Genomic DNA, 27,341 nt, shown 5'->3' with positions numbered 1-27,341 from the left:
TCTCGTTAGATTTATATAATCCTTTGTTATGCTGCTGGATTTGGTTGCTAGTATTTTTAGGATTTTTCGGTATATATTCATAAGGGAAATTGGTCTGTAATTTTCTTGTGATGTCAGATTCTGATTTTAGGGTAATACTAGCTTCATAGGATGTTTCCTCCTCTTCTATTTTTTGCAAGAGTTTGTGAAGGATTTTTGTTAATTCTACTTTGTTTGGTTAAATTCCCTGGTGAAGCCATCTGGTGCTGGACTTCTCTTCGTGGGAATTTCTTGATTACTAATTTAATCACTATTTTGTTTAGACCTATTTAGACTTTCTATTTTATTATAATTTCTCATGAGAAATAAGCTATTAATTGAGGATCATGTGTATGGTGAGTTGCTTCTCTCTTGCCGCTTTCAGGATTCTCTCTTTGTTTATGGATTTTGACAGTATGATTATGATGTGTCTGGGTGTGGATCTCTTTGAGTTTATCCAAATTGGAGCTCATTGAGCTTCTTGGATGTATAGATTCATGTTTTTCATCAAATTTGGATAGTTTTGCCAATATTTCACCAAATATCTTTTCTGCTCCTTACTTTTCACTTTTCCTGGGATTGTCATGCATATGTTGGTTTGCATGATGGTTTCCTGCAGGTCTCTGAGTCATTTATACTTTTTTTTTCTATTTCTCAGACTGGATAATTGTAAATTTACCTACCTTAAAATTTGCTGATTCTTCTGCCTGCTCAGTCTGCTATTGATTCCTTCTAGTAAATTTTTCATTTCAGCTATTGTACTTTTTAATCCAGCATTTTTTTGGTTCTTCTTTATAATTTCTATTTTTAACTTATATTCTCTATTTTGAGAGAATCATTCTCATGCTTTTCTTTTCTTTAGTACTTTAGACATAGTTTTCTTTGATCACATGTAAAATAACTAATTTAAAGTCTTTGTCCAGTAAGTCTAAGTCTAACATTTGGTCTTTATTGGGGTCAGTTTCAGTTGGCCTTTTTTTTTTTTTTCTCATGCATATGGTCATAGTTTCTTGGTTTTCTGCATGTCTCATATTCTTAGTTGAAAACTGAACATTTAAAATAATATAACATAGAAAGTCTGCAAGTAAATTTCTCCTCCTCCTCAGGGTATCATGTTGTTGCTGTTTGCTGATGTTTATTTGTTTAGTGACTCTTCTGAACTAATTCTGTAAATTATGTATTTTTTTCACACACAGCCACTGAAGACTCTGCTTAATTAGCTTAGTTAGGGTAATGATTGGACAGAGATTTCATTAAGTGCCTGGATACTGTTAATCTCCTAGTCTTTGCTGAGGTTCTCATTATGCCTGTTGTGGCATACCTTTAATTTTTAGCTAGGCAGTTGACAACTCTATACTGTCATTTACTTTATGCTGAGCAGATCCTTAATTTTCAGCCATAGGTAAGAACTTAAGTTCTCTTGGTCTTTACTGAGCATGCACGCAGTCCTGGGCATGCACACTGCCCTATACACGCATGTGGCATTCTTTTTTCCCAGGAATGTGTCCGAGCTTTTCACAGTTCCTGAGGACATGCCATTCTTTGTGGGTTAGCTCATTGTTTCGGGTTAGCTTATTGTTTTCCCCAACTTTTGGGTTAGCCTGTTGTGTTCCCCAGCTGTTACCAGCTATATCAGGCAGTCACAAAGTTAAATGATGGACTTTATTTGTTTTTGACATATACCATGGGGAAAAGGCATTTTGTCATAGGTATACTCAAGGTTAGGTCAAGTAAAGACAGCCTTCCCAGTGGGATCTTCCAGGACACTGCCAGACAGATCAAATAATGATAATTCTTCGGGAATGAGTCTTTGAAAGCACTCTAACCCTGCCTGTTTCCTCCAGTGGCCACCTGGCTGATGGTTCTCACTGTGATTGCAGACTGTTGATTTTGAAGACTACTGCAAAACTAGAGGGTGTGGGGGATGGGGGAAGAAGGATGGGGATAGAGCAAGTTAAACTGCTACAAGTTCACTGTTCTTACCGAGTGTATCAGGTTGCTTGGTATGCTGTAATAAAGCACCGTAGGGAGGCTTTAACAACAAAAATGTGTTGTCTTAAGTTCTGGAGGCCAGAAGTCTAAAATCAAGGTGTAAGCAGAGTTGGTTACTTCTGAAGGCTGTGAAGGAAGGATTTGTTCCAGATCTCTTTCCTTGGCCTGTAAATGGCCATCTTCTCTCTACGTTTCTTCCCACTCTCATCCTTCTGTATTTATCTGTGTGTCCAGCTTTCCCCTTTTATAAGGACATCAGTCATATTGGATTTGTACTCAGTCTAATGACTTAATTTAAACTTGATTTCCTCTGCTGAGACTATTTCCAGATAAGTTCACATTCTGAGGTACTGAGGATTAGGGCTTCAGCATATGATTTGGTGGGGGGCAGGGAGCACAATCAACCCATAATACCAAGATTCAGTTATTTTTCTTGAGTATATGTTACATGGATTACTTCAAGTCTTTGATTAATTTCCAGAGTTCTGAAAATGTTTATCTTGGCAATTTTTGCTTTTTTTCTCATTACTTATATGAAGGAGATAGTTTTTGGAGTTCCTTACCTTGCCATTTTCATGGATTTCATCAACTTTAACTTTTAAACCTGAATTATAAAATAGTTATCTGTAACTAATTTCTCTTTTGTTTCTTTTATTGGATAATATTAAACTTATTCTTAAGATGGACTAACATTTCAATTCTGCAGATACTAATTATATCAAAAAGTAGATTATTATATATGAAATTTTACTAGTTGTGGCTCCATAATGTACTGACTGCCTGATTTTTTGTGCCTGGAATTTTTTCAGTTTTTTCTGCCATGCATGGTCTCAGCATCTGTCTATGTTTTATTTATTTTTTGTTTGTTTCTGTGATCCTCTCTTTAACTTATTCATCTTTTATTTATTAGTTTATTTTCATTCACTCATGTATTAATTCATTCAGGGAGCATTTATCTACATTACATTTTTGTTGTACTTTGAATTCTTTTTTTTTTCTGGTTTGTGTGATTAATACCATTTTGTGTATCTTTTTTTGTACCTGTTCAAGAATTTTTAGAGTTTGTTATATACAGGAGTAGAAGTTTAGCATCATAGGAGCTGAGCATTCTCAATATCACTAAAATTGCTCTTCAAAATGGCTCCACTAATTCAAACTTCCTCCAATAGTGCTTGAGGGGTCCCGTTTTCCCACATCCTGGCCAGCATGAAATTTTACCTTTTCCAGTTTTCCTAAGCCAAACGTTAAGTTGTCTCTGCCCATCCTTTTCCTTGCTGTTTTCAAAAAAGTTATTTATTTATATATCAGTTATAAATCCATAATTGATTATCTTTGTTGCAAATATCATCTCCCTGTCAAATCTGTTAACTTTGCCTGTGTTGTATAGGATTGAACAGAAATTGTTAATATTTAAGGAGTTAAGTATTTTTATGTTTTTGCTTTCTGCATTAAAAGAATTTTTCTATAACCTAAAGGTATCAATTTACAATTTTTTAAAATAATGATTTACCTTCAGGTCTTTAGTCTACCTGGAATTTATTTTTGTGTATGATATGAGGTATAAATCTAAGTTTCACTTTGCATATAAAGATAATTTTTAACCATAATTTATTAGTAATCTATATTTTCTCCAGTGATTTAAGGTGCCACTTCTATTATATGTCAGTTATTTTTCCTTTTTCTCCTGACCCACCATTGTTTGTACACCAGACATTCTGTTTTATTTGGTGTAAGTTTGTAATATATCTCAGTAACTTTTATTGCTAGTCCTCTTTCTTTTTTTAAATAGCATTATTTTAGCTATTTTTGAAGCTTTAATCTTCCAAATACATTTTAGAATCATTGTTCAAGAATTCCTTAAAAAATAAAATTCTTCTGGGATTTTGCTTACAACTATGTTTATTATATACATAAATAGGGGGATAAATTGGCATCTTTAAAATTATGTGTACACTTATGATTATGGCATTGTGGTCTCATTTTATATCTTTGGCTAGTGTCTGAAAATGTTACCCACAAAGGTCTTGTTTAATTATAGATTAACTTCTGTTTATTGTTCTCTAAATGATATCTTCTAATATGGTTTAATGCATTATTGTTGATGTAGAGGAATATTATTTATTTTTGTATGTTTATCTTGCCTAGGGAATCTTCTGGTTTCACTTATGTTTGCTGTGATTGAAATATGTACAGGGATTAGTGGGTATAGAGGAAGGGCATGGTAATGGCCCAGGGTACTGTCAAGTGAAAGCAGAAAGGGTATCTTGTGCTGAATTTCCAAAGATGAGGAAGCACTTAGGTACTTACATGAGTAAAATCACAAAGCAGTGAAGCTGTGTGCTGCTCTGGCATGGTTAGGGCAGAGGGTGTGGAAAGAGGTGTAGTGAGATATATGTGTTCCAGACAGATTATGGAGAGACGGCCAGTAAGTCATTCTGAGGAGTGAAAATTTAAAAGGTAAGCATTTATTAAAGAAGTTAGAAAAAAGAAGACAAATTTAAACTGAGTAAAATAGGATAGAAATAAGAAGAAGAGCAGAAATTAATGAAAGAGACCACAAAAGAAAAATAGAGAGGTTGAATGGAATCAAAAGCTGTCTTTGGAACAATTAAAAGACAAAGTTTTGGCACATTTTTTCATGAGAGAATAAATAAAAGTACAAAAAGTGTTATGACTAAAGATATGGTGAAATTTTTAAAAAACTGAATGTTCTGATCAGTTTTATGCTAATGAACGTGAAATAAATAACTCTTTAGTAAAATACAGATTTCTAAAATAGACTTGATTAAATTACTCAGTAGATGAGTAACCAATTAAATTCACTTCATTGGTAGTAAAAAATTTGTTTTCCTATTCTCTCTCTTCTTGTGGGAAAAATAAAAAATACCAGGCCACACAGTTTTCCAAGGGGGGGGGGGAAACTACTTATTCTTTCAGAGAAAATTTATAGAACAAAATATACTCAATTCATTTCATGTGGCCGTTATAACCTTAGGTATCTACCTTAACAATAATAAATACTAAATAAATGCTTAATAATAAGTGCTTGATACTGAAATTGAAAAGGACAAAGAATAGTATAAGAAAATTGTAAGTAGTTACATTTATGAACATAGGTGCAAGGATGCTAAGAAAATATTTGCAAATTGAATCCAACAATGTTTAAATTAAAAAGCATGACCAATTAGATTTATTCCAGGAAGTCAATCTATCAATGTCAAGCAAATGGGTACAAAAGTATGCTGTCTACCCTAAGTGAATCATTGTGCAATATATGCATATATTGAAGCAAAACACTGTACCCCACAAATATGTACCAGTAAAGGTTAAAATTTTTAAAAATTCAAGAAGAAAAAGACACGATCACCTCAATCAATATAGAAAAAACATTCATTAACATTCAATACCAATTTATGATATAAACAAATAACCAAGAATAGAGGGGAACTTTCTTAACCTGTGGAAGGATGTATATCTAAAAGTACATTTAATAAACATCATGTTTTATGTTGACACTTTTAAAGACTCTTTAAAGTTAATGAGAATTTTGATTCTCAAAAACAAGTTTTATTTTACTGGATTGCAAAAATCTTTGCATATGGTGCATCAGTGAAGAGTTGATATGCAATTTCTGAAGGGTTGTTGGAACCTTTTCTAAAAGCTTGCTTATGAGTCGACTCAAAATAATTGAATCTTTACTGTGTTCTTTGTGTATCTTCTAAAGAATACTATTTTTTCTTAATATTAAGATTCTTTAATTTTAAAGCAAAGTGGAACAAAATACTTAATATTTAAAATCAAAGAACGTATTTGTTTACTTTTTAATCACATTATTATTTTTTATTCAGTACATTGTGCAATGTAGCTGTGGATAATGTATTGTTCTTCTAATCTAAACAATTTATAAGTTCTATTCAGACGTGGTATAAAGTCTAAATATAGAATTATCTTAATACCTTGTAATTGAAATAATATTCTGAGAATAAAATAGATTGTGTACATGATATCTGAATAAAAAGGACCAACACATTATGCTCAGGTTGAGGATATACACACTCAGACACATGCACACACATATACACACTCAAAAGGTATTGTAGTTTTTTAATGTTAGTTCACAGAATGCAGTGAAATTTAGTTCTTATCAACAATCCAAAGAAATCCTATAAAAGCACATAACCCAAACTACAAAAATATGAGGCATTATAGAGAAAGAAAGAACATAAAATATTATTGGAACATTTTAATATTGTATTTTCAGTGAAAGTGTATGTCATGGTTCATCAAAAGAGTCCACACGTGTTATGTGTAACCCAACGACTGCGAAATTCTGAGCTGGTAGACCCATCATTCCAGTGGCATGGGCCAAAAGGAAAAATTGTTTCAGGTAGGATTTTGTTTCAGTTGTCATAATTAAATACATATATCTGAAATGTACTCAGAACAAAAATAATGTTTGTATGTTTTACATTTATCCATTTCTTCCATTCTATTTCTTGTGATTTCCTTTTATAGTTAGATCTAGCAATGTAGATGATGTTACCATTTTTCACATTCTTAATTACATATAGAGACATACGAGAAGATTGAATTTTTTGGAGAGTTCTCTAAGCATCTATATTTCAAAAAATTACTTTTTTCCATATAGAAATTACTGTTTATATAACTGATTTGATTGACATTTTCTCTATTCAACTTCTTATTTTGAAATGCATATTTTACTTCTAAATATTTAATTTGATAAAAGAGTAAAAATATAAATTAGCTTAACTGGTTTTGTTTCTAGCTTTGCTAAAAATACAGATTAATTAGTTTTCATCCTGAAGATCTGTTTAGTGAAGCACCTATACATTTTTGCATACACTAAGAGGAAGTTATTATTTAGTGCTCTATTTACCACCTTTTTTTTTTTTTAACATTTTTTGGTATTTTGAGATAATGCTTGTGGATAAAAACTTGCAGGTTTATTTTATTAGCTTGTATAAAGAAATGCAGTGTATTTACACAAAGACTTGCTGAAGAAACACTCATAGGAAACATTTATTTTGTAATGTTATAATTCATATTTTTATGTAATTGAAGCATGTCAGCTGTAAATTTCTGTAATATTTGTGTTGGTTCTAAAATAGCTCAAGCTTTAAAGAGTTAATCTACTCTTTAGGTCAGGCAGTCGTTCTTTAAAGTGAATTATTTAGTATTCATCCAGTGAGTGACTACTTGGTGACTGCCATTGTACAATATTTTGTGTAAGATAGAAAAGATCAGACATTAATCCTCTGCCTCACTGTAGTAATGTAGTAGGAATGATTGTACCATGTGTTCATGGAATCAACAGGGGTCAGTAACAGAAATCCTAAGAGGTTTGGCAGCTAATATAAATCAGTGAAGTGGTCCAGGTGTACAAGCACCAAGTACTAGAAATACAATCAAATTTTATTTTTATTGCTCTCTGATAGTTGCACATATCATGATAGAAACATGTATTTTAAATATATTTTACATTTGTTATTGAAACTCTGTAAGTTGAAAAATAGAAACATTTAAGTATTAAATTTTTCTATTGTCATTTGTTGCTGTTTTGATTCATAAATTAAAATTTGAAACTTTCTTCCCTAAGATGCTATGCCGGGTCTTACAGTTTATATTGAAAGGTATAATATATAATTCAATTTATCCTTTAAGTAGGAGCAATATTTTATTTTACTCTTTTTTGTAATAGAAAAATAGATATTCAGAAATTTAGTTATTTTCCGGTAAGGATAAAGTCCTATTAATACATTTATTTTTACATTTATAAAACTATTCCCAGAGAATTCTGGTATCCTAACTTCATGATTATATTTTAGTTTTCAGTGCAGTATCATATCATAGTTTACTGTCTAACAGTTTAAAAGGTTATTACTCATACTGTCATTTTCATTTCAGAATGAACTGGAAAAGGTCTAATTTTCTTTAAGTTTGAAAAACAGGGAAGCTTTTTTCAGATTCTAGCTTAAACAGCACTGTTCTTTAGTGATGGTTTTGTGGTTATTACAAAGACAGTTTCTCTAAAATTGAGCCACAGAAATTGTGTGATTATTTAACTATTTTGCACATTTCTTTGGAAAAAATATTCACATGGTTTAGATGTATTGTGAAGTGTAAGGGACAAGTCTTCGATTTGGTGTCTGTCTCTTTGTCTCTTGCTCGATATTTCTTTATTTATATAGGTAATGCATTTATTGTAAGTTTCACACCTCCCATTCCAACCCTAATTTTATTCTGATGAATTAACTCTTTTTGGTGTGTAGACTTTGCCACTTCTTTAAATGTTCACACACACATACATATGTACATGCTCATAAACACATATATGTTGGGCCTTCCCCTGTAACCTCACCCCCATTATGTTTTTTAAAAAATATAAATTTAAAAAAATCATAAATTTTATTGTATTGTACTTATTGTTTTTATTGTGAAGCATCTAATACATAAAATGTACATAAGATATATGCATGTTATGAAACAGTAAAACATACATCCCTGAACCTATGGTGCACATTAATGTATACTATTACCAAGACTATTGGACTTACCAATAAACTGTTTAGAAATCTGATTCCTCTGTCCCCAACCCCCTTAGATAAACACTATCCTAAACTTTTATATTATTCCTTTGCTCTTCTTTATATGTTTACCATTTACATATACATTTATGTATGTGTTCTGAAAATGTATATTTTAGTTTTGCTGTTGTAAATTATTTTCCACACTTCAATTTTGTCCCATCTTTATTGAGGTATGACTGACAAATAAAAATGATGTATACTTGAGGTGTACAACATGATATTTTGATATAAGTATTCGTTGTAAAATGATTTTCAAAATCATGCTATTAGCATATCAGTTGCCCCACAAAGCTGCCATTTTTGTGTGTATGATGACACTTGAGATCTACTCTCTGCAGATTTCAAGTATTTAATGCATTATTGTTAACTGTAGTTACCATGCTGTACATTAGGTCTATGGAACTTAATGATCTTCTAACTTATCATCTTATAGCAAAGTTTGTTTCCTTGGACCAACAAGTCCCCATTTCCCTCCCACCCTTCAGCCCCTGGTAACTACTATTCCATTCTTCATTTGTATGAGTTTGACTTTTTTGGATTTCACATATAAAAGATCATGCATGTTTGTCTTTCAGTATCTGGCTAATTTCAGTTAGCATAATGAATTTTATTAAAATAATAATAAACATATAATATTTACCATGTGTCAGATATTGTTCTAAGCAATTTATGCAAAGTAATCATTTAATTTTCACAACAACCCTTTGCAGTAAGTACAGCCATTCTATCCATTTTACATAGGGTACAAAAAATAAAATATTCGCTGAGAGAATAAAATACTTTCCCAAAGTCATATGTCATTCAAGTCTGGCTCCGAAGTTCGTAGATAGAATCTCATTGAGAGAAGAAATAGGATTATAACAGTTTGTGAGCTTTGGTAGTTTGTGTCGTTCAAGGAATTTGTCCCATGTGTATTTTTCAACATGTTGAATTTATGTGCATAAAATAGTTTAATATTTTCTTATTATTTACAAGATGTATTTAGGATCGACAGCAATGTGCCCTCATTTACTGCTGATGTTGATTGTCTTCTCTGTTCTCTCTGGCTAAGTATTTAACACCTTTATAGTCTTTTCAAAGGACTATCTTTTGGTTTCATTGATTTTTCTCTATTATTTTTCTGTTTTCAGGATATTTATTTCTGCTTTTATTTTTTATTACTTCCTTTCTTTTGTTTCCTGTGAGTTTAATTTGCTTATTTTTTTCTTTTGCTTATTGTAGAATTCTGGGTTGACGGGTTTTTTTTCGACATTCTAAAGATGGCACTCTGTATTCTTTTTGCTTGCATAATTGCTAATGAGAAATCTGCTGCATTTCTTATCTTTGTCCTTCTGTAAGCACTGTGTCATTTTTTTCTGACTCCAGGATTTTCTCTTTGGTTTTCATTTTCAGTTATTTGAATGTTATGTGTGCTGTTTTTGATTGGTTTTTGTATTCTGTTTGGTGGTCTCTAAGTGTCTTGGATCTATACCTTGCTATCTGTCATTAGTTTTTAGAAATTCTTAGCTATTATGCTTCAAATATTTCTTCTGCCCCATTCTATCTGTCCTTTCCAAGATTCCTATCATACTTATAGAACACTGTTTGATATTGTGCCACAGATCTTGGGTTCTTTTTTCATTGTTGTTCTTTTGTTTCCTTCTCTTTGTGTTTCAGGTGGGGAATTACTTTTGACTTATTTTCAAATTCATTGATCTTTTCCTCAGCTGAGTCAAGCCTATTTATGAGCCCATTGAAGGAATGCTTAATCTGTGTTAGTGTGGTATTTTTAAAATTTCTTTTGTTTTGTTTTTAGTTATAGTATGTCCATTTGATTATTTCTGTAGTTTCAATCTCTCTGCTGAAGCCATCTATCTGATTGCACGTGTTGTCTATGTTTTCCACTAAATCCTTTATCACATTAATCATAGTTGTAGTAGTTTAAATGAATTGTCTGATACATCTGACATCTGTACCATGTAAGTCTGCTCTTGATTATTGCTTGGTATCTAGGGAATGTGCCTTTTTGTATGCCTTCTAATTTTTTGGTTGAAGTTGGACATTTTGATTAGGACAGTAGATATGAGTACTGAAGTGTAAATATTTTTATGTTTTCAGATGAACACTTTTTGCTTCCTGCTAAGCATTTAGTGTTAGCTGTTTGTGTTAATGTGGTCAGGACTTGTCTGGCTTTGATGTTGGTTGTCGCTGTAGTTACACTCAGCACACTGAAAGCTTCACGTATCCTTATGATGTTTAAGGTGTGGTTTGATTTATTAGAAGTTATTTTTCTTCCAGTGTGTAATTTTTCCCTGGCTTTGTTTTCTCCTTTTGTGCCACTCTTCAGGCAGTCTTTCTCTTGCAGCTCTGCCAGCTTTATTCCACTGATATTTTTTAATAAACTGTTGTTATTGGTGGGTAGTTCACAGAGAGGGCCATTCTCTGATATTCTGATTAAGCTTTGTTCTTTGGCAGGCATAGTGTCCCTAGGTCTGTTCTGGGGTTATTCACAGTTATCCAACCTCCAGATTTAGTTCTGGCATAGCACTTTTTCCTGACTCTTTCCCAAGGATGAAACACTTTTCTTTGTTCCTGTTTTCTTCTGGAGCTGTAACAAGTTTCCACAGTTCCCTAGGTGTCAGTTTTTGTTTCTTTTCTCCCTGTAGATTAAAGGTTTGTTCCTCACAGGAGGTATAGGGGAAATGGGTGTGGATGGAGTTTCAGCAGGGCTGCTGAGCCCCTCCTCTAGCCAGCACCCTGCAGGAAGCTTGCTTAGGCTTCCCCTGAGGTTTCTTGTGAGACCTTATAAGATAGGGCGTAACTCCCCACTTATCTGTGGTCTGTAGAGGCTTCACATGCTCACGTTAATCTGCACTTGGCTTTTAACAATTCATTAAAAATTTTAGCTGAATCTTCTTACATGCTCATATGACAGCTGAAGCAAATGCTCATCAGGTCCTGGTTCTTCCTGCAGGCCCCTGTCTGTCCTCAAGTTTCACGTTATTGGTTGCACTGCTACCTCAGCTTCTTGATAGATCAAGAAAAGTTGTTAATTGGCAGTTTTTCTAGCTTTTTCCTTATTGTAATGGTAGGATTGATGCTCTTATATTCACTTTCCATTTTGTCATACAGTTTTAGAGCTCTAAGGCAGGGGCTTCTAGAGATTTAGTCCCACTTTGTGAAATTTTAGATAATTAAGCTAAGATCTAGAGTAGGAAGAAGCAACGACTTTAATTAAACAATTATTTATTGAATATCTGCTATTGCATGAGTTCTTATAGCACATAGCCTTTGGCATCATGAAATTTCCATTTAGATTTAGTCACTTATGGATCTATTAAGTGATCACTGTTAAGTGATATTATAGAATGCATTTTTATATTGGGTAAGAAATTCTCTGGATATCTCTTCAAAGTGTGCCACCTTTTATTTTTTATACCATAAGGTATTCCGAAAGAATTTTATCATAGATTGTGTGCTATTCAATTTTCTGGCTCTCATAATGTTTAACATTGTAGTAGGCATTCTAATATATATTTTTATACTTACTAATTGATACTTCTGGTGTGAGAAACTTTCTTTTCAAATTATTGTGAAGGAATGTGTAGCCTCATTGATGATGAGATTATAGGATTTATTTAGTATTTATGTTCACCTTTTATCATATTACTCTGAGATGTTTGTGCTGAAATACATAGGAAACACTTACAAAATGTTTATCTGTTTTAGAAAAGACTCAGCATGTGATGATAAATATGTAATCTTTCATCAGAAGATATTCATGATGAAATAGACATTACAGTAGAAATGTATTCTAAATTTATATCACATTTTCCATCTTCATCCAGGATATAAAAATGGGAGTTCTCAAGGCATAATGCTCTATGTAAATTCCTCGAGGGTGGGTATATCCACCTATTCATTTCTCCTTCAATATCTGAAGCAAGACTTTGCATATACCAGAAACTCAATAAATGCTTATTGAACAAATTAATAATGAAAACTTATCACTAAGAACACTCATCTATTGTCTTATATTGAAGAAATACTTCAACTTAAAATTTATAAGCAATAACTCACTTACTTAAAATATAGAAAGGTAGACAATCATTTTCTGAGGTAGTACTTTCAATTCTAATGAATGGAATATTAAATTATTAATGAGGCAAATTTTAATATCTAAATTTTCTAATGCTAAGCTGTGGTTATGAACTTTCAAAATAACAATATCTATTTGCTTAATTATTTATAGCTTTTTCAAATACTTTAACATTCATTGTATTTATTGTATAGAACAATTCTGTGAGATAGGCTATTGTATTATTTCATTGTACAAATGAAGGAGCTGGTCTTCAGAAAGATTAAACGATTACCCAAGTTTACACAGGTTTTGAGAGAGTAAGGTAGTCCTCAGACCCAGGTCTTAATGCCTCTAAAGAAGATTTACTTTACATTTCACAGCATAGCTATTTCCTATTGTGACACTTTAGTAATGAGCCATGTTGAAGTACAGAGGGAACTTACATTCTATTCTAACTCCCAGCCCTGCAGCTCCATTGTTGTGTGACCTTGGGCAAGATAGGTGATCTAATCTCTTTTTTTATTTTTCTTCAACCCTCAAGGTTATAACCCAACTTTTCTTTATATCATGTGTAGTGATAAGAAATTTCTAGTTGTTTGTGATGATATTCTGACAGCCTTTGTTCTGAGTATACTGTTTTACCTGTTTAATATGCAGTTTGTAAGCTTACTGAGGCCATCGTTAAAAAATATGTAATTGTTTTATAGTATATGAGTGTGTGTATATATATATATATGCTATATAAAGTATAAGGGTACTTCAAAAAGTTTGTGGAAACATAAAAGATAATAAAAATCTTCCAATGAAGTTTTCAATGTACCCTCATATATGTATGTATATATTTTGAATATATATTTTTATATATGTAATACATACATAAATATGTACATATAAACATTATATGTATTGTGTATATGCATGTGTACATATTTGTATATGTTTGTGCTGTATTTCTGATAGTATGCAGCTCAATGCAAAGATTGGATTAGGAGCACATTATATACATGTCATTGTTATTCTCTTACCACTTAGGCAGCCACACAATTGATGAACTCTAGTTAGTGAAAGACTGGCACTAAGAAGGCCATGCTGGCACCCACCGTTAGCAGGCACCACATGCAGTGACTAGCTCTGCCCCCAACTCCTGTAAATTTTGTTGGTTTTACTCTGCTTAGAAAATGTTTTCATTTTTTAATCTGTCTCATTTAATTTAAGCATTTAATAACTATTTCTTACTCCTTCATTAGAAAACAGTACTGCACAGGTAACATCCACAGGAAGCCTTGTATTCCAGAACTTCGAGGAGTCTATGAGTGGACTTTACACGTGTTTCCTTGAGTATAAACCTACTGTGGAAGAAACTGCTAAAAATCTTCAGCTGAAATATCTTATATATGGTAAGAAGTGAATTTAGTTGTGTTTTAATATTTCTTAATGTTTTAAAATATTTTTAACAGGTTTGTTTTAAAGGGACTTTATTATTTTTAGTCTCTTTTAATTAAAAAAGAAATTATTGCCTGCCTGTGTTTTACAAAGTACTTTGTGAATGGTTAGTGATGAGAGCATAGAGTGGTTAACAGAGCATAGTCCTTTTTCTCCAGGAGAATGTCGACATGTACACAGATACATTTAAGTCCATAAAGGAAAGCAGGAGATGTAGAAACCATGTTTTCTAATTATGATGATGATATTATAGTTTGTGCTGCTTTTAAACTCTGAGTATCATGATATGGAGTGTCCAGGAGAAGAGCCTGAACAAAAACTGCTTGCAAATTCCATATCACTGGTGGTACCCAGGTGTTATACACAGAATAAGGGCCCCCCAAGATGTTCACATCTAATCTTCTGAACCTGTAAATATGTTACCCTGTATGGCAGAAGGGACTTTGCAAATGTAATCAAGTTAAGGCTCTTGAGATGGGGAGATTATCCTGAATTATCTGGGTGGGCCTAATGTAATCACAAGGATCCTTATAAGAGGAAGACAGGATGATCAAAGGCAGAAGAGGGAAATGAGGTGACAAAAGGAAAGGTCGAGTGATTTTCTTTGAAGATGGAGGTAGGAGCCACAAGCCAAATAATGCAGGCAGCCTCTAGGAGCTGGAAATGGCTCGCTTTTGGTTTCCATTTGTGTGGGATATCTTTTTCCATCTCTTCACTTTTAGTCTATGTGGTCTTTGTAGGTGGTATGAGTTTTCTTGTAGGCAGCCTATAGTTAGGTCATATATTTTTGTCCTTTCAACCAATCTGTGTCTTTTATTTACTTTATTTTTTATTTAACTGAGTTTATTTAAAACACACACTTTGTGGCACAATTGGACAATTTTAACATAAAATAATAAACATTTTTTTTTTTTTTGGTCTTTTTTTGTGACCGGTAAGGGGATCGCAACCCTTGGCTTGGTGTCGTCCGAACTGCGCTCAGCCAGTGAGCACACCGGCCATCCCTATATAGGATCTGAACCCGCGGTGGGAGCATTTTTTATAGGGTACAGAGTTGACTATCAATATTTGTGTATGGTATGTGATGATCAAATCAATATTATTAGCGTGTTCATCACTACAAATCATAATTACTTTTTGTGTCCTTTACCCAATTACTTCTATTCCCTTTTCCTCTCCCCCGTTCCCACCTCTAGTAACTATAGGTCTGCTCTCTATCTGAAAGTTCAATGTTTTGTTATAATCTTTCTTTCTTTGTTTCTTTGCTCCCATTTGTGAGTGAGGACATGTGGTATTTCTCTTTCAGTGCCTGGCTTATTTCACTTAACGTAATTTTCTCCAAGATTATCTATGTTGCTGCAAATGGCAGAATTTCATTCTTTTTTATGGCTGAGTAATATTCCATTTGTCCATTGATAGACATTTAGGTTGGTTCCATATCTTGGCTATTGTGAATAGAGCTGCGATGAACATGAAAATGCAGGTATCCCTTCAACAAACATGATGATTTCCATTCCACTGGGTATATACCCAGAAGTGGGATTTCTGGATCATATGACAGTTCTATCTGCAGTTGTTTGAGAAACCTGCATGCTCCTTTCCGTAATGGCTGTGCTAACTTGTAGTCCCACCAACAGTGTAGAAGAGTTCCATTTTCTCCACATCTTTGCTAGCATTTGTTATTCTCAGCTTTTTTGATAATAGCCTAACTGAGGTGAGATGATATCTCAGTGTGGTTTTGATTTGCATTTCTCTGATGATTAGTGATGTTGAGTATTTTTTCATGTACCTGTTAGCCATTTGTACATCTTCTTTTGAAAAATGTCTCTTTGGTCTATTCAGCTCCTTTGCCCATTTTTTAATTGGATATTTTTTTACTGTGAAGTTGCCTGAGTTCCTTGTGTATTCTGATAATCCTTGTCAGATGTACAGTTTACAAATATTTTTTCCCATTCACTCGGTTGCTTTTTCACTCTGTTGATTATTTCCTTTGTGGTGCAGAAACTTTTTAGTTCGATATAACCCATTTGTTTATTTTTTCTGTTGTTGCTTGTGCTTTGGGGGTCTTATTCATAAAGTCTTTGCCTAGTCTTACATTCTGAAATATTTCCTGTATGTTTTCTTCTAGGAGTTAAATTGTTTCAGGTCTTATACTTAAGTCTTTAATTCATTTTGAGTTATTTTGGCATATGGCAAGAGGAATGGGTCTAGTTTCATTCTTCCTTACATAGGCACCAGTTTTCCCAGCACCATTTACTGAAGAGGTTGTATCTTCCCCAATGTATGTTCTTGGTGCCTTTGTCAAAGATCAGTTGGCTGTAAGTACCTGGGTTGATCTCTGAGTTCTCTATTATGTTCCATTGGTCCATGTATCTGTTTTTATACCAGTATCATGCTGTTTTGGTTACTGTAGCATTGCAGTATTATTTGAAGTCAGGTAATGGGACGTCTCCATTTTTTTTTTTTTTCCCTCAGGATTGCCTTGGCTATTGGAGGTCTTTTGTTGTTCAGTATGAATGTTAGGATTGTTTCTTCTATTTCTGTGAAGAATGTCATTGGTATTTTTTTTTTTTTTTTTTTTCATGACTGGCACTCAGCCAGTGAGTGCACCGGCCATTCCTATATAGGATCCGAACCCGCGGCAGGAGCGTCGCCGTGCTCCCAGTGCCGCACTCTCCCGAGTGCGCCACGGGCTCGGCCCTCATTGGTATTTTGATGGGGATTGCATCGAATCTGTAGATCACTTTGGGTAGCATGGACATTTTCACCATGTTAATTCTTCCAGTCCATGAACAAGGAATGTCTTTCCATTTTTTGGTGTCCTCTAAATCTCTTTCAGTAGAATTTTGTAGTTTTCACTGTGTAAATCTTTCGCCTGTCTGGTTAAATTTATTACTTGGTATTTTCTTTTTTTCGTTGCTATTTGATTTCTTTTTCTGCTTGTTTGTTGTTGGTGTATAAGAATGCTACTGATTTTTCTTTTAATTGGGAAATTTAATTCATTTACATTCAATGTTGTTATTGATAGGTGAGGACTTACTCCTATCATTAACAACAAAAAAATTCTTTTTGGTATATTCTCTGTTTCTTTCTCTCTTGTTTATCTTTTTGGTTTATTGGTTTTTTGTACTGATAAGGTTTGATTTCCTTCTCTTTCTGATTAGTTTATCTGTATCTGTTTTACCAGTGAGTTGTATATTAAACATGTTTCTGGTCTAGTGGTGATGAATTCCCTCAGTTTTTGCTTATCTGGTTAAATCTTTATTTCTTTTCTGAAGGATAATTTTGATGGGTATAATATTCTTGTCTGGCAGTTTTTTCATTCAGCCCTTTGAATATATCATTTCATTCTTTCCTGGCCTATAATATTTCAGCTGAGAAGTCTACTGTTGGTCTAGCGGGGATTCCCTCATTTGTGTCTTGATGCTTTTCCCTTGCTGGTTTTAGAATTCTGTCTTTGTCTTTGACTTTTGACAGTTTGACTGTAATGTGCCTCTGAGAGGACCTTTTTGGGGTTGAATCTATTTGGGGCCCTTTGAGCTTACTGGATCTGAATGTTCACATCTCTCCCAAGACATGGGAAGAGAAGTGGACATTTTAGATAATATATTGTAGCAACTCTGGGTACAGGTCCTCCCCCTCCTCACCAGCCAAGCTTGTTTTAATTATTTCTTGTTTGTTTGTTTAGCAACTGGCTGGATTATTTCAATGAAGTTCACTCCCCAACCCTCTACAGTGTGAAGACTCTGATGTTTGTCCTTGGAAGGTGTAGCTTGAGTGTACCCATAGCAGTTTTGGCAGGTCTCTCTCTGTCTCTTTCCTTGACCACACTCAGCTGATTGATCTATTGTTTTCAACAATGTCCTAGGGGCCAACCCTGTGGCTCACTCGGGAGAGTGCGGTGCTGGGAGCGCAGCGGCAGCGCTGAGGCCACGGGTTCGGATCCTATGTAGGGATGGCCGGTGCGCTCACTGGCTGAGCGTGGTGCAGGCGACACCAAGCCAAGGGTTACGAATCCCTTACCGGTCACACACACACACAAAAAAACAAAAAATCCCCCAATGTCCTGGGACATAAATTGCTCTACAGACTGATCCAATTAAATTTGGGTTCCTCGAAGGGCTAGTTCTCCAGGTCAGTGTTTGAGATTTATTCTGACCCCAGGCTTCTTCCATCTGACTCTTTCAGGCTCTCTGGCTAGCTTATAGTTTAGGCCTGTAACTAATGAATTTGTGAATTTCTTCCCAGTTGAACTTGTGCACATTTTCTTGCAAGTGAAGTCAGTTCCTTTGAGAGGAGATTCAGAGCTTTCTGTTCTTCAGCCTATTCCTCTTCCTCCTTGCAAATATTCTCTGAACCACACCTCCAAACCTGAGGAAGGGGACAATGGTTTGCTTTTTTTCTCCATGATACCCTGATTTAGGAGCCGAGAACTTGATAGAGGAATAGCAGGTACTCTAGGTCTCCTCACCTTGAGGATCCTGATGTTGAATCCTCAAGCCATGACCTGGGGTAAAGGCGATGAGAACCCCAGTATTCTCAGTGTTTTTATACCCAATTTAGAGCCTCTCTCTGTTTCATGAGGTAGTGCTAGGTGGAAGAAGGGAGCCATCACCTCCCATACTGACTCAACTGCAACTTAACTTCAGTGACAGGTAGCTTGGGCAAAGATGAGAAATGGTGATATGCTGCCTCTCCTGGAAGATAGTCCACTGACTGGGAGCTGGTGGAGAGAGAGAACCTGTGTTATTGTCTATCCCAGTCAGGAATGGTGTCTCTATCTCTCTGCAGAGCTGAAAGAGGGGAGGAAGGGAGGAGATCTTGGTTCAGATACTCACTGTTTACTGACTTATAGTAGACATTCTTAAATAAATGTTTCTTTATTTTTTCTGTGTTCTTATGACAATTTCCAAAGACTTCAAATTGTTGTTTTTAAATATAATTTATATCAATTTTGTGTGGGAGCTGTTTTGTAGAGCTCCTGCAGCTGTCATGTCAGAAGTTCATCTCCCACAGTTATTTTTTTAATAGTCATTGTTTTATTAGACTTGCCATTTCTTCTTATATGCACCTTAGAAATTCATATTCTTCTAGAAATAATTGTAATCCAACTCTCCAAATTTGTTAACCTGAAGATGTTTATAGTGTTTAATGTAGTTATGTCTTTTTTATTCTGGTTGTTTAGCACATTCTTTTATTTTTTTCCATATGTTTTATGATGAATTCATAGAATGTACTACCTTTCTATCTAAATTAGTTTTTGAAAAAATATTTCACTAATTCATTCCTTCTTTCATCTTTTCCATTCTCTTTCACTTCCTTCCTTCCTTGTGTTAACGTTGTTCTTTATGTAGACTCGAGTTGAAGAGTTAGCTTATTTTTCCTTTTTTAGTAAATATAGTTAAGGCTATACATTTACTTTTTTTATGACTTTAATTACATTCTACAATTTCTGATATGTTTATCATTATCATTTTTAAATGTTTAACCACATCTACTATGATTTCATTTCTAACCCATTTGTTATTTAGTAGTGTTTTATTTGTTTGAAAATGTTTGAGGGATTTTAAGTGTTGATTTTTATTTTTATTTCATTCTGTCAGAGTATGTAGTTTACATAATATTGAATTATTGGATTTTGTTGACTTTTCCTTTATGACCTCTAAAATTTGGTCTTTTGACTATTCTGTTTATTTTTATTTCTGGAACACTAATTAAACATTTTTATTAGAGTTCCTTAATTTACCATACCTATCTTTTTTTCTTTCACAGTTTTTTTATTTTTAAAATTATCTTATTTTATTTATTTATTTAAAACAATTTTTTTTCCAAATAAAAATTGGATTTTTATTTACTCTTAAAAAATCTGGTAACATGAGTCCCGAGGTCCTGTGGGGTAACATCTTCTGAACCTGAGTACCTACTGCCCTGTTCAGATGGAGCATGCACTTGACATTCTACCCGTCCCCATCTTGCTGGCTCCAGTTCCTTCTGTTTCCTGTTTGCCCCACCCATGGGAATTTGTGTTGGATTCTAAACTGATCCATATACATCTTTAGGGATATCCCCTGTTTAATCCAAGACTGCAACAGCCAGCTGAGAAGGATTCTAAGGCTGTGTCTGGGATTGGCATAAGAGTTATAATTGGTTGCTGGTGTCCTCTTTGGGCACAGAGGGAGTGGGTGGCAGTGCATATGCCCTGTGTCTGTCCTGTATGACTAATTCGATCTCTGGCTTACTCCTGTCTTAATCTTGCCTTCAAATAGGATCCAGCTTGCTTCTTTTTTTTTTCTTGGCTTTTTAATTTTATTTTATTTTGTCAATATACAATGTGGTTGATTATTGTCACCCATTACTGAAACCTCCCTCCCTCCTCCCTTTTGCCCCTCCCTCCCAACAACTTCATATCTGTTCACTTGTTGTATCAACTTCAAAGAATTGTAATTGTTGTGTCTTCTTCCCTCCCCGCCCCCAGTTTTTTTATTTTTTAATTGAAGTGTATTGGTGTACGTATTTATGGGGTACAGAGTCATATTTCTGTACATGTCTACAACGTGCAATGGTCAAATCAGGGTAGTTAGCAAATTGATTATCACAAAAATTTATTATTTCTTTGTAATAACATTTAATTTCCTCTCTTTTAGCCATTTGAGAACATACAATAAATTATTGTTAATTACAGATGCCTAGCACTACTCTACAGTACAAAAATTCATTTTTTCTATCTAGCTGTAATTTTGTGTCCATCACCCAACTCTCACTATCCCTCCTCCCTCTCCCCTTCCCAGCCTCTAGTAACCATAGTTCTACTGTCTGCTTCTAAAAGTTCAACTTATTTATTTATTTTTAGCTACCATATGAGTGAGATCATGTGGTATTTATCTTTCTGTGCCTGACTTATTTCACGTAACATAATGTCTTCCAGGCTCATCCATGTTGCCCCAAATAACAGGATTTTATTATTTTCATTGTTAAGTAGTATTCCATTGTGTATATATACTACATTTTTTCTATACATTCATCTGTCTGGGGACACTTAGGTTGATTTCATATCTTGGCTATTGTGAATAGTGCTGCAATAAACATGGGTGTGCAGATATCTCTTTGGTATGCTAATTTCCTTTCTTTTGGATAAATACCTGGCAGTGTTATTGCTGGATCATATGGCAATTCTATTTGTAGCTTTTTGAGAAATCTCCATACAGTTTTCCATAATGGATGTACTATTTTACTATTTTATTTTTCCAACAACAGTGTATGACCTTCCTTTCCTTCACATCCTCGCCACAATTTGTTATGTTTTGTCTTTTTGGTAATAGCCATTTTAATTGGGGTGAGATGATATCTCATTGTGTTTTTGATTTGTAATTCCCTGGTGATTAGTGATGTTGAGCATTTTTTCATATACTTGGTGGACATCCGTGTGTCTTCTTTTGAGAAATGTATGTTCAAATTATTTTCCCTCTTTTTAATGATTATTTGTTTTTTGCTGTTGAGTTGTGTAAGTTCCTTGTATATTCTGGATATTATTCTGTTGTCAGATGTATAGTTGGCACATATTTTCTCCCATTCTTCTAGTAGCCTCTTTGTTTTGTTGATTGCTTCTTTTGCTGTGCAGAAGCATTTTAGTTTGAGGTTAATCTCATTTGTCTATTACTGCTTTTGTCACTTGTGATTTAGAAGTCTTCTCCATAAAATTTTTGCCCAGACCAATGTGTTTCCCGTGTGTTTTCTTCTAGTAGTTTTATAGTTTCAGGTCTTACAGTTAAGTCTTTAATCCATTTTGAATTGATTTTGGTAAATGGTGAGAGATATGGTTCTAGTTTCACTCTTCTGCATATGGATGTACAGTTTTTCAGCACCATTTATTGAATAGGCTTTCCTTTCCCAATTGTATGTTCTCATCACCTATGTCAAAGATCAGTTGGCTGTAAATATATGGATTTATTTCTAGGTTCTTTATTCTGTTCCATTGGTCCATGTTTCTTTTTTTATGCCAGCTCCATGCTGTTTTGGTTCATATAGCTTTTTTGTGTGCGTGTGTGTGTGTGTATTTTTTTTTTTCTCACAGCTGGCCAGTACAGGTATCTGAACCCTTGACTTTGGTTTTATCAACACTGCACTCTAACCAGCTGAACTGACCAACCAGCCGTTTGCAGTATATTTTGAAATCAGGTAGTATAATGCCTCCAGCTTTGCTCTTTTTTCTCAGGATTGTTTTGGCTGTTTGGGGTCTTTCGTGGTTCCATATGAATTTTAGGATTGTTTTTTCTATTTCTGTGAAGAATGTCATTGGTATTTTGATAGGGATTTCATTAAATCTGTAGATCACTTTGGGTAGTCTGGTCATTTTGACAATACTAATTCTTCCAGTCCATGAACATTGTATGTCTTTCCATTTTATCATTGTTGTTCTCTTTAATTTCTTTCACCAGTGTTTTATAGTTTCAGTGTAGAGATCTTTCACCTCCTTGGTTAAATTTATTCCTAGGTATTTTATTTTCTTGGTAGCTACTGTAAATGGGATTATTTTCTTAATTGTTTTTTCTGCTAGTTCATTGTTAGTGTATAGGAATGCTACTGATTTTTATGCATGTGTTTTGTATCCTGCAACTTTATTGAATTCATTTATCAGTTCTAAGAGTTTTTTGGTAGAGTCTTTAGATTTTTCTGTATATAAGATCATGTCATCTGCAAACAGGAACAAGTTGACTTCCTCTTTTCCAATTGGGGTGCTCTTTATTTATTTCTTTTGCCTAATTGCTCTGGCTAGAACTTCCAGTACTGTGTTAAATAGGAATGGTGAGAGTGGGCATCCTTATCTTGTCCCTGTTCTTAGAGGAAGAGCTTTCAACTCTTCCTCATTCAGGATGATGTTCTCTGTGGGTATGTCAAATATGGGCTTTATTGTGTTGAGATACTTTCCTTCATATATCAAAATCTTTAAATGTAGTGTGTTTTAAGCACACTTGTGCATTTCACTAAATCTTTCTTTAGATAGATTATGTCTGCCATTTAACTTATCTACTCATTTTTAAAAAATTTTTTTATGTTTTTTATTTAAAAAAAATTTTTTTTGTCTTTTTTGTGACCGGCCGCACCGCGCTCAGCCAGTGAGTGCACAGGCCATCCCTATATAGGATCCGAACCCGCAGCGGGAGTGCTGCTGCGCTCCCAGAGCTGCACTCTCCCGAGTGCGCCACGGGGTCGGCCCTATTCATTTTATTTTTTAACTTTCATGATTTCATTTATTTTCCATTTTATTGGCTCTACTTTTCATCTCCAATATACAGTCATGCTTTGCTTAACAATGGGGACATATTCTGAGAAATACATTGTTAGGCAATTTTGTTATTTTACGAACATCATAGAGTGTACATACACAAACCTAGATGGTATATCCTACAATATACATAGGCTATACATAGCCTGTTGCTTTGACTGCTATTGTATATACAGTACTTCATTGACAGAAATATCATTATGCTGAGCATGACTGTATTGAATTTACTTTTTACAATTTCCATTTGTTCTTGGGCCATATCCACCTGTTTTTATTTTATAATTTCCTATACTTATTTCTTTCTTTAACATTTTGAGGGTTTATTTTTTAAATTTTATTATTAAATTTTCATAATGTACATACACTTATGTTTATCCTTTCTAACAACAAAATAGCTTTTATTGCTCTATTATCTATGTAGTTGGGTGTAAAATGCTATATCACTTATAATTTGTGTTTTTCTTAATACTATTATCTTTGAGTATCATTTTATTTATTTTATTTTCACTGATAAGATTTTCTATTCATATTTTTCACCTGCTTTTCTAAGTTGTTGTGTTCTTGTCAATTTCTAATAGCACTTTGAATCTTATAGATCAGTAGTTCTCTAATCATGGTCTGTGGACTCCTAGGAGTCCTTGAGATCTTTTCCAGAGGTCAGTAATGTGACAACTAATTTTACAATTTTACTAAGCTATTGTTTGCCATTTTTTACTGTGTTGATATTTATGCTTATGGTCGGTAAACTAATGGTGCTTTAGCAGAAACAAGGCAGTGGCACCAAACGGTACTAGTAGCCAATGTTTTCTTCGGTGTCAAGCATTCACAGTTTAAAGAGAAAGCCAGTTTTTATATAAAATGTCATATTTATAAGGCCACAGTTTCACTTAGGAATGCCTGTAGGAATGAAACATGAAAAATTGTTAATTTTACTAAATCTTGATTCTTGAGCACTTTTCATAGTCTGCATGAGGAAAACACAAAGCACTTCTGCATTAGGAAGTATGATGGTGCTCTCAGGAAAAGTTCTTATGTGGTTATCTGGATACACAACCACATTTTTTATATCGCACCATTTTGGGGGGAAAGAATGACTGCACAACTGGTTTTTCAGACTTAAATATCATAAACAACTGGCAATAGTTGTTAAATATGATAATATTGGACGTTCATGCAGAAATTTGAATTTTGGAAAACTTGTACCTGCCACCATGAACTTGATAGGTTCCTCATACCTTAAGATAGCTGAGTTTGATGGTAGCACATGTACTTCTTTGAAACTGTTTAATGAAATCAGTCAATATTTGGAGGCTTTGTGTGTCAGTAAACCAATAGTTTTCAAATGGCTTGTGCATGGTGTTACAAAATCCTGTGTGGACAGAAAACACTCATTCAAAGTGCCAAAGATCAGAGGATGGACACTTCATTGAAATGGCTTCTCATTTTTAAGAAATTCCCACCTGTTGAGTTTGGCATAGCATCAAAGAGCTTCCACAATTATTTTGAAAGGCTGTCAAAATGTTTTCTTTCTAACCGCATATTGTATGAGGAAATATTTTCTTTATGTTATTCAACCAAAACATTACATCAGATTGAATACAGAAGCAAATATAAGAATATAGCTGACTTTTGTTAAGCTAGGCATTACAAAATATTGCAAATTTTAAAACAGTACCACTCTTCTCACTGATTCTTTTTGAAAAGATATTGTTTCTAAAACTGCCTTTTTATGTTACTGTTTGATGGCTTTGTTTTTATTTTTTAAATGAGTTAATAAATATTTTTAGGTTTTCAGTTTTCTTATACTATACATATTGATAGGTATAATTCATATAAAATTCTTTTATGATCCTTAGTAGTTTTTAATATTGTAAAGAGAACATTACATCAAAACTTTTGAGAACAGTTGCTATAGATTTTAATCATTTTCATTTATTCTAGAGACTTTTTCTTCCAATTGTAGTATATAATATGTTGACTCATATCATTTTTTATGATTCTCATTTTTCTAGAGATATATTTTTGTTATTTTCTAGTGTCTTTTTTCTTTTAAGCCTTCTTATTTTAATATAAGAATTTTAGTTTGTAAGCTATTACAAGGATCCCTACATGTTTTGTGATATGCTACTATTAAGGGACTTAGCATATAGGTGTGCTCATGACTAAGGTGAAAATGTACACAATAGGATCAGCTAGGGTAAAAGGCATAGGCAGGGACTGGAGCAATCTATGTACATGTTTCCTGTAGTTTCCCCTGTGTGGGATCCCATGGAGCCTGCTTCTTTCTTGAGTGGTGAAAATCCAGTAAATTGTGTGCCATGTTTCTGCCCAAGGACTCATTAAAGCCTCAGTGTTTATCAGGAGCTAGTTATGTAGGCATTTCTGCCTGGCAACTACAAAAATTCCAGACTACCAGAAGGCAAACAGGTTTTTAGTGCCTCAGGTGGGTAAAAAGTTTTATCTTGAAGGCAAATGTTTACCATTCAAGGGCCAGTTCTACAAGCAACTTCTGACCTGCTCTGATAACTCTTAAATGCGTATAAGGTGATCCTGAATTATTCTGTGTGTTTGTGTGTACTACTACTGGAGATTCTGAAGAGGATACTTTTGATACAGTGTTTGAGAGCATTTGGGGGATATTTTGGCTTAAATGCAGACTTCTTTCTGTCTCAGGTAAATAGCCTGAGAATAGGCCAGATTTCTGGAGAGAGAAAGTTGCTGTTTTTCAGACCACAGGCTGAGAGGCACTTGCTCTGTCCCCAGTCACACTGTAAGCTTTGTTCCAGTTTCCAGCTCTGACCCCACAGGTTCAGTTATTCAATGTGGTATTCATATATGTTTGATATTATAAATCGTGATATATGTATATGTATATACATTTATTTATTATATGCTGGTTTGTGAATCAGAAAAACTTGATAAATTTATAAGATTTGTGTCTAGATGTGACACTTATTTTCAGTATTGTTTACTATTTGATGAAACTTTTCTTTCTTGAACAGAAATTTGATAAATGCAAATCTTTCTTCAGATTATGGAATATTTTTCCTTTTGGTCCCTTTTTTTAAAGTTTATTTTTTAATATTATTATTTTTTTACATTCTTTGATGTTGTTGCAGAGCAGTTGTAGGGGAGGGGGAAAGTGCAAAGGGGAAGGAAATAGGGTGGGAGAAGGAGCAAAGAAGAGGGGCAAGGTTGGGGTCAGTGGCACCACCCTCATTCCTGTATGGGAGATGAGGGGTCTTCCAGTGGTGGCTTGGTCATTGCTGTGCTGGGTGGAGTTGTCAGAGGGGTGTGGTCGAAGCACTCATGCCCCCCCTGCCCCAGCTCAGGAACCTGGGGCACTTCCTGCAGTGACTCAGTGGTTGTCACTGGGCTGGTTGTGAGTGTTGGGGGTGTGTGGCTGAGGCCCTCAGCCCTGCACCTCCCTGGCTTGTGAGAGTACAAGGCACTTCCTGTGGTGGCTTGGTGGTCGTTGCTGGGCTGGTTGGGGGTGTCGGGGATGGCTGGGGCCCCCACCCACATCCCTTCCCTGGCTTGGTAGCCCAGGGGGGTTCTGGTCCTTCTAGGTGTTATAGGTGTTCTTTGGTGGCATTAGACCTTTACTGGTTGATATCAGACTTTGTCTCTGATCTGTGGGTATTTTGTTTTTTGTTTCAGTTCTGAGTTGGATTATTTGTTGTTCCCACCACTTAAACTCTGTGCTGGAACTAATTTGTTGTCCTTTGCTTACTTCTAAAATGGGGGAACATCCTGTGGGGACCAGTACTTGAGCTCTGTGGTTGAGCTAAATTGTTGCTTTGCTGATGATTCCCTGGGAAAGGCTGTTTGTGCAGCTCAGGTTTTAATGGTTGACTTTATCGGTACTTCTGGCTCTTGTGAGATCTGGTACACCTAGGTTGTGTAGAAACTCTGGTCCAGGCCTGAGTCTTTTCAG

The 27,341-nt window shown here is 34.5% G+C and overlaps 1 protein-coding gene across 1 annotated transcript in view; it reads left to right on the top strand.

Annotated features, from left to right (window-relative positions):
* ZPBP (zona pellucida binding protein) overlaps positions 1–27,341 on the top strand; it is a 126,863-nt gene that overhangs the window by 4,766 nt on the left and 94,756 nt on the right. The window contains exons 3-4 of the mRNA XM_063088162.1: positions 6,272–6,397; positions 13,926–14,075. Coding sequence (XP_062944232.1) covers positions 6,272–6,397; positions 13,926–14,075 — 276 coding nt within the window. The remainder of the gene's footprint in view (positions 1–6,271; positions 6,398–13,925; positions 14,076–27,341) is intronic.

Source organism: Cynocephalus volans, chromosome 2 (assembly GCF_027409185.1).
Source record: "Cynocephalus volans isolate mCynVol1 chromosome 2, mCynVol1.pri, whole genome shotgun sequence".
In the NCBI taxonomy this organism is placed as follows: domain Eukaryota; kingdom Metazoa; phylum Chordata; class Mammalia; order Dermoptera; family Cynocephalidae; genus Cynocephalus; species Cynocephalus volans.
The sequence above is the reverse complement of the archived record's forward strand: the minus strand, read 5'-3'. Positions and strand labels throughout refer to the sequence as shown.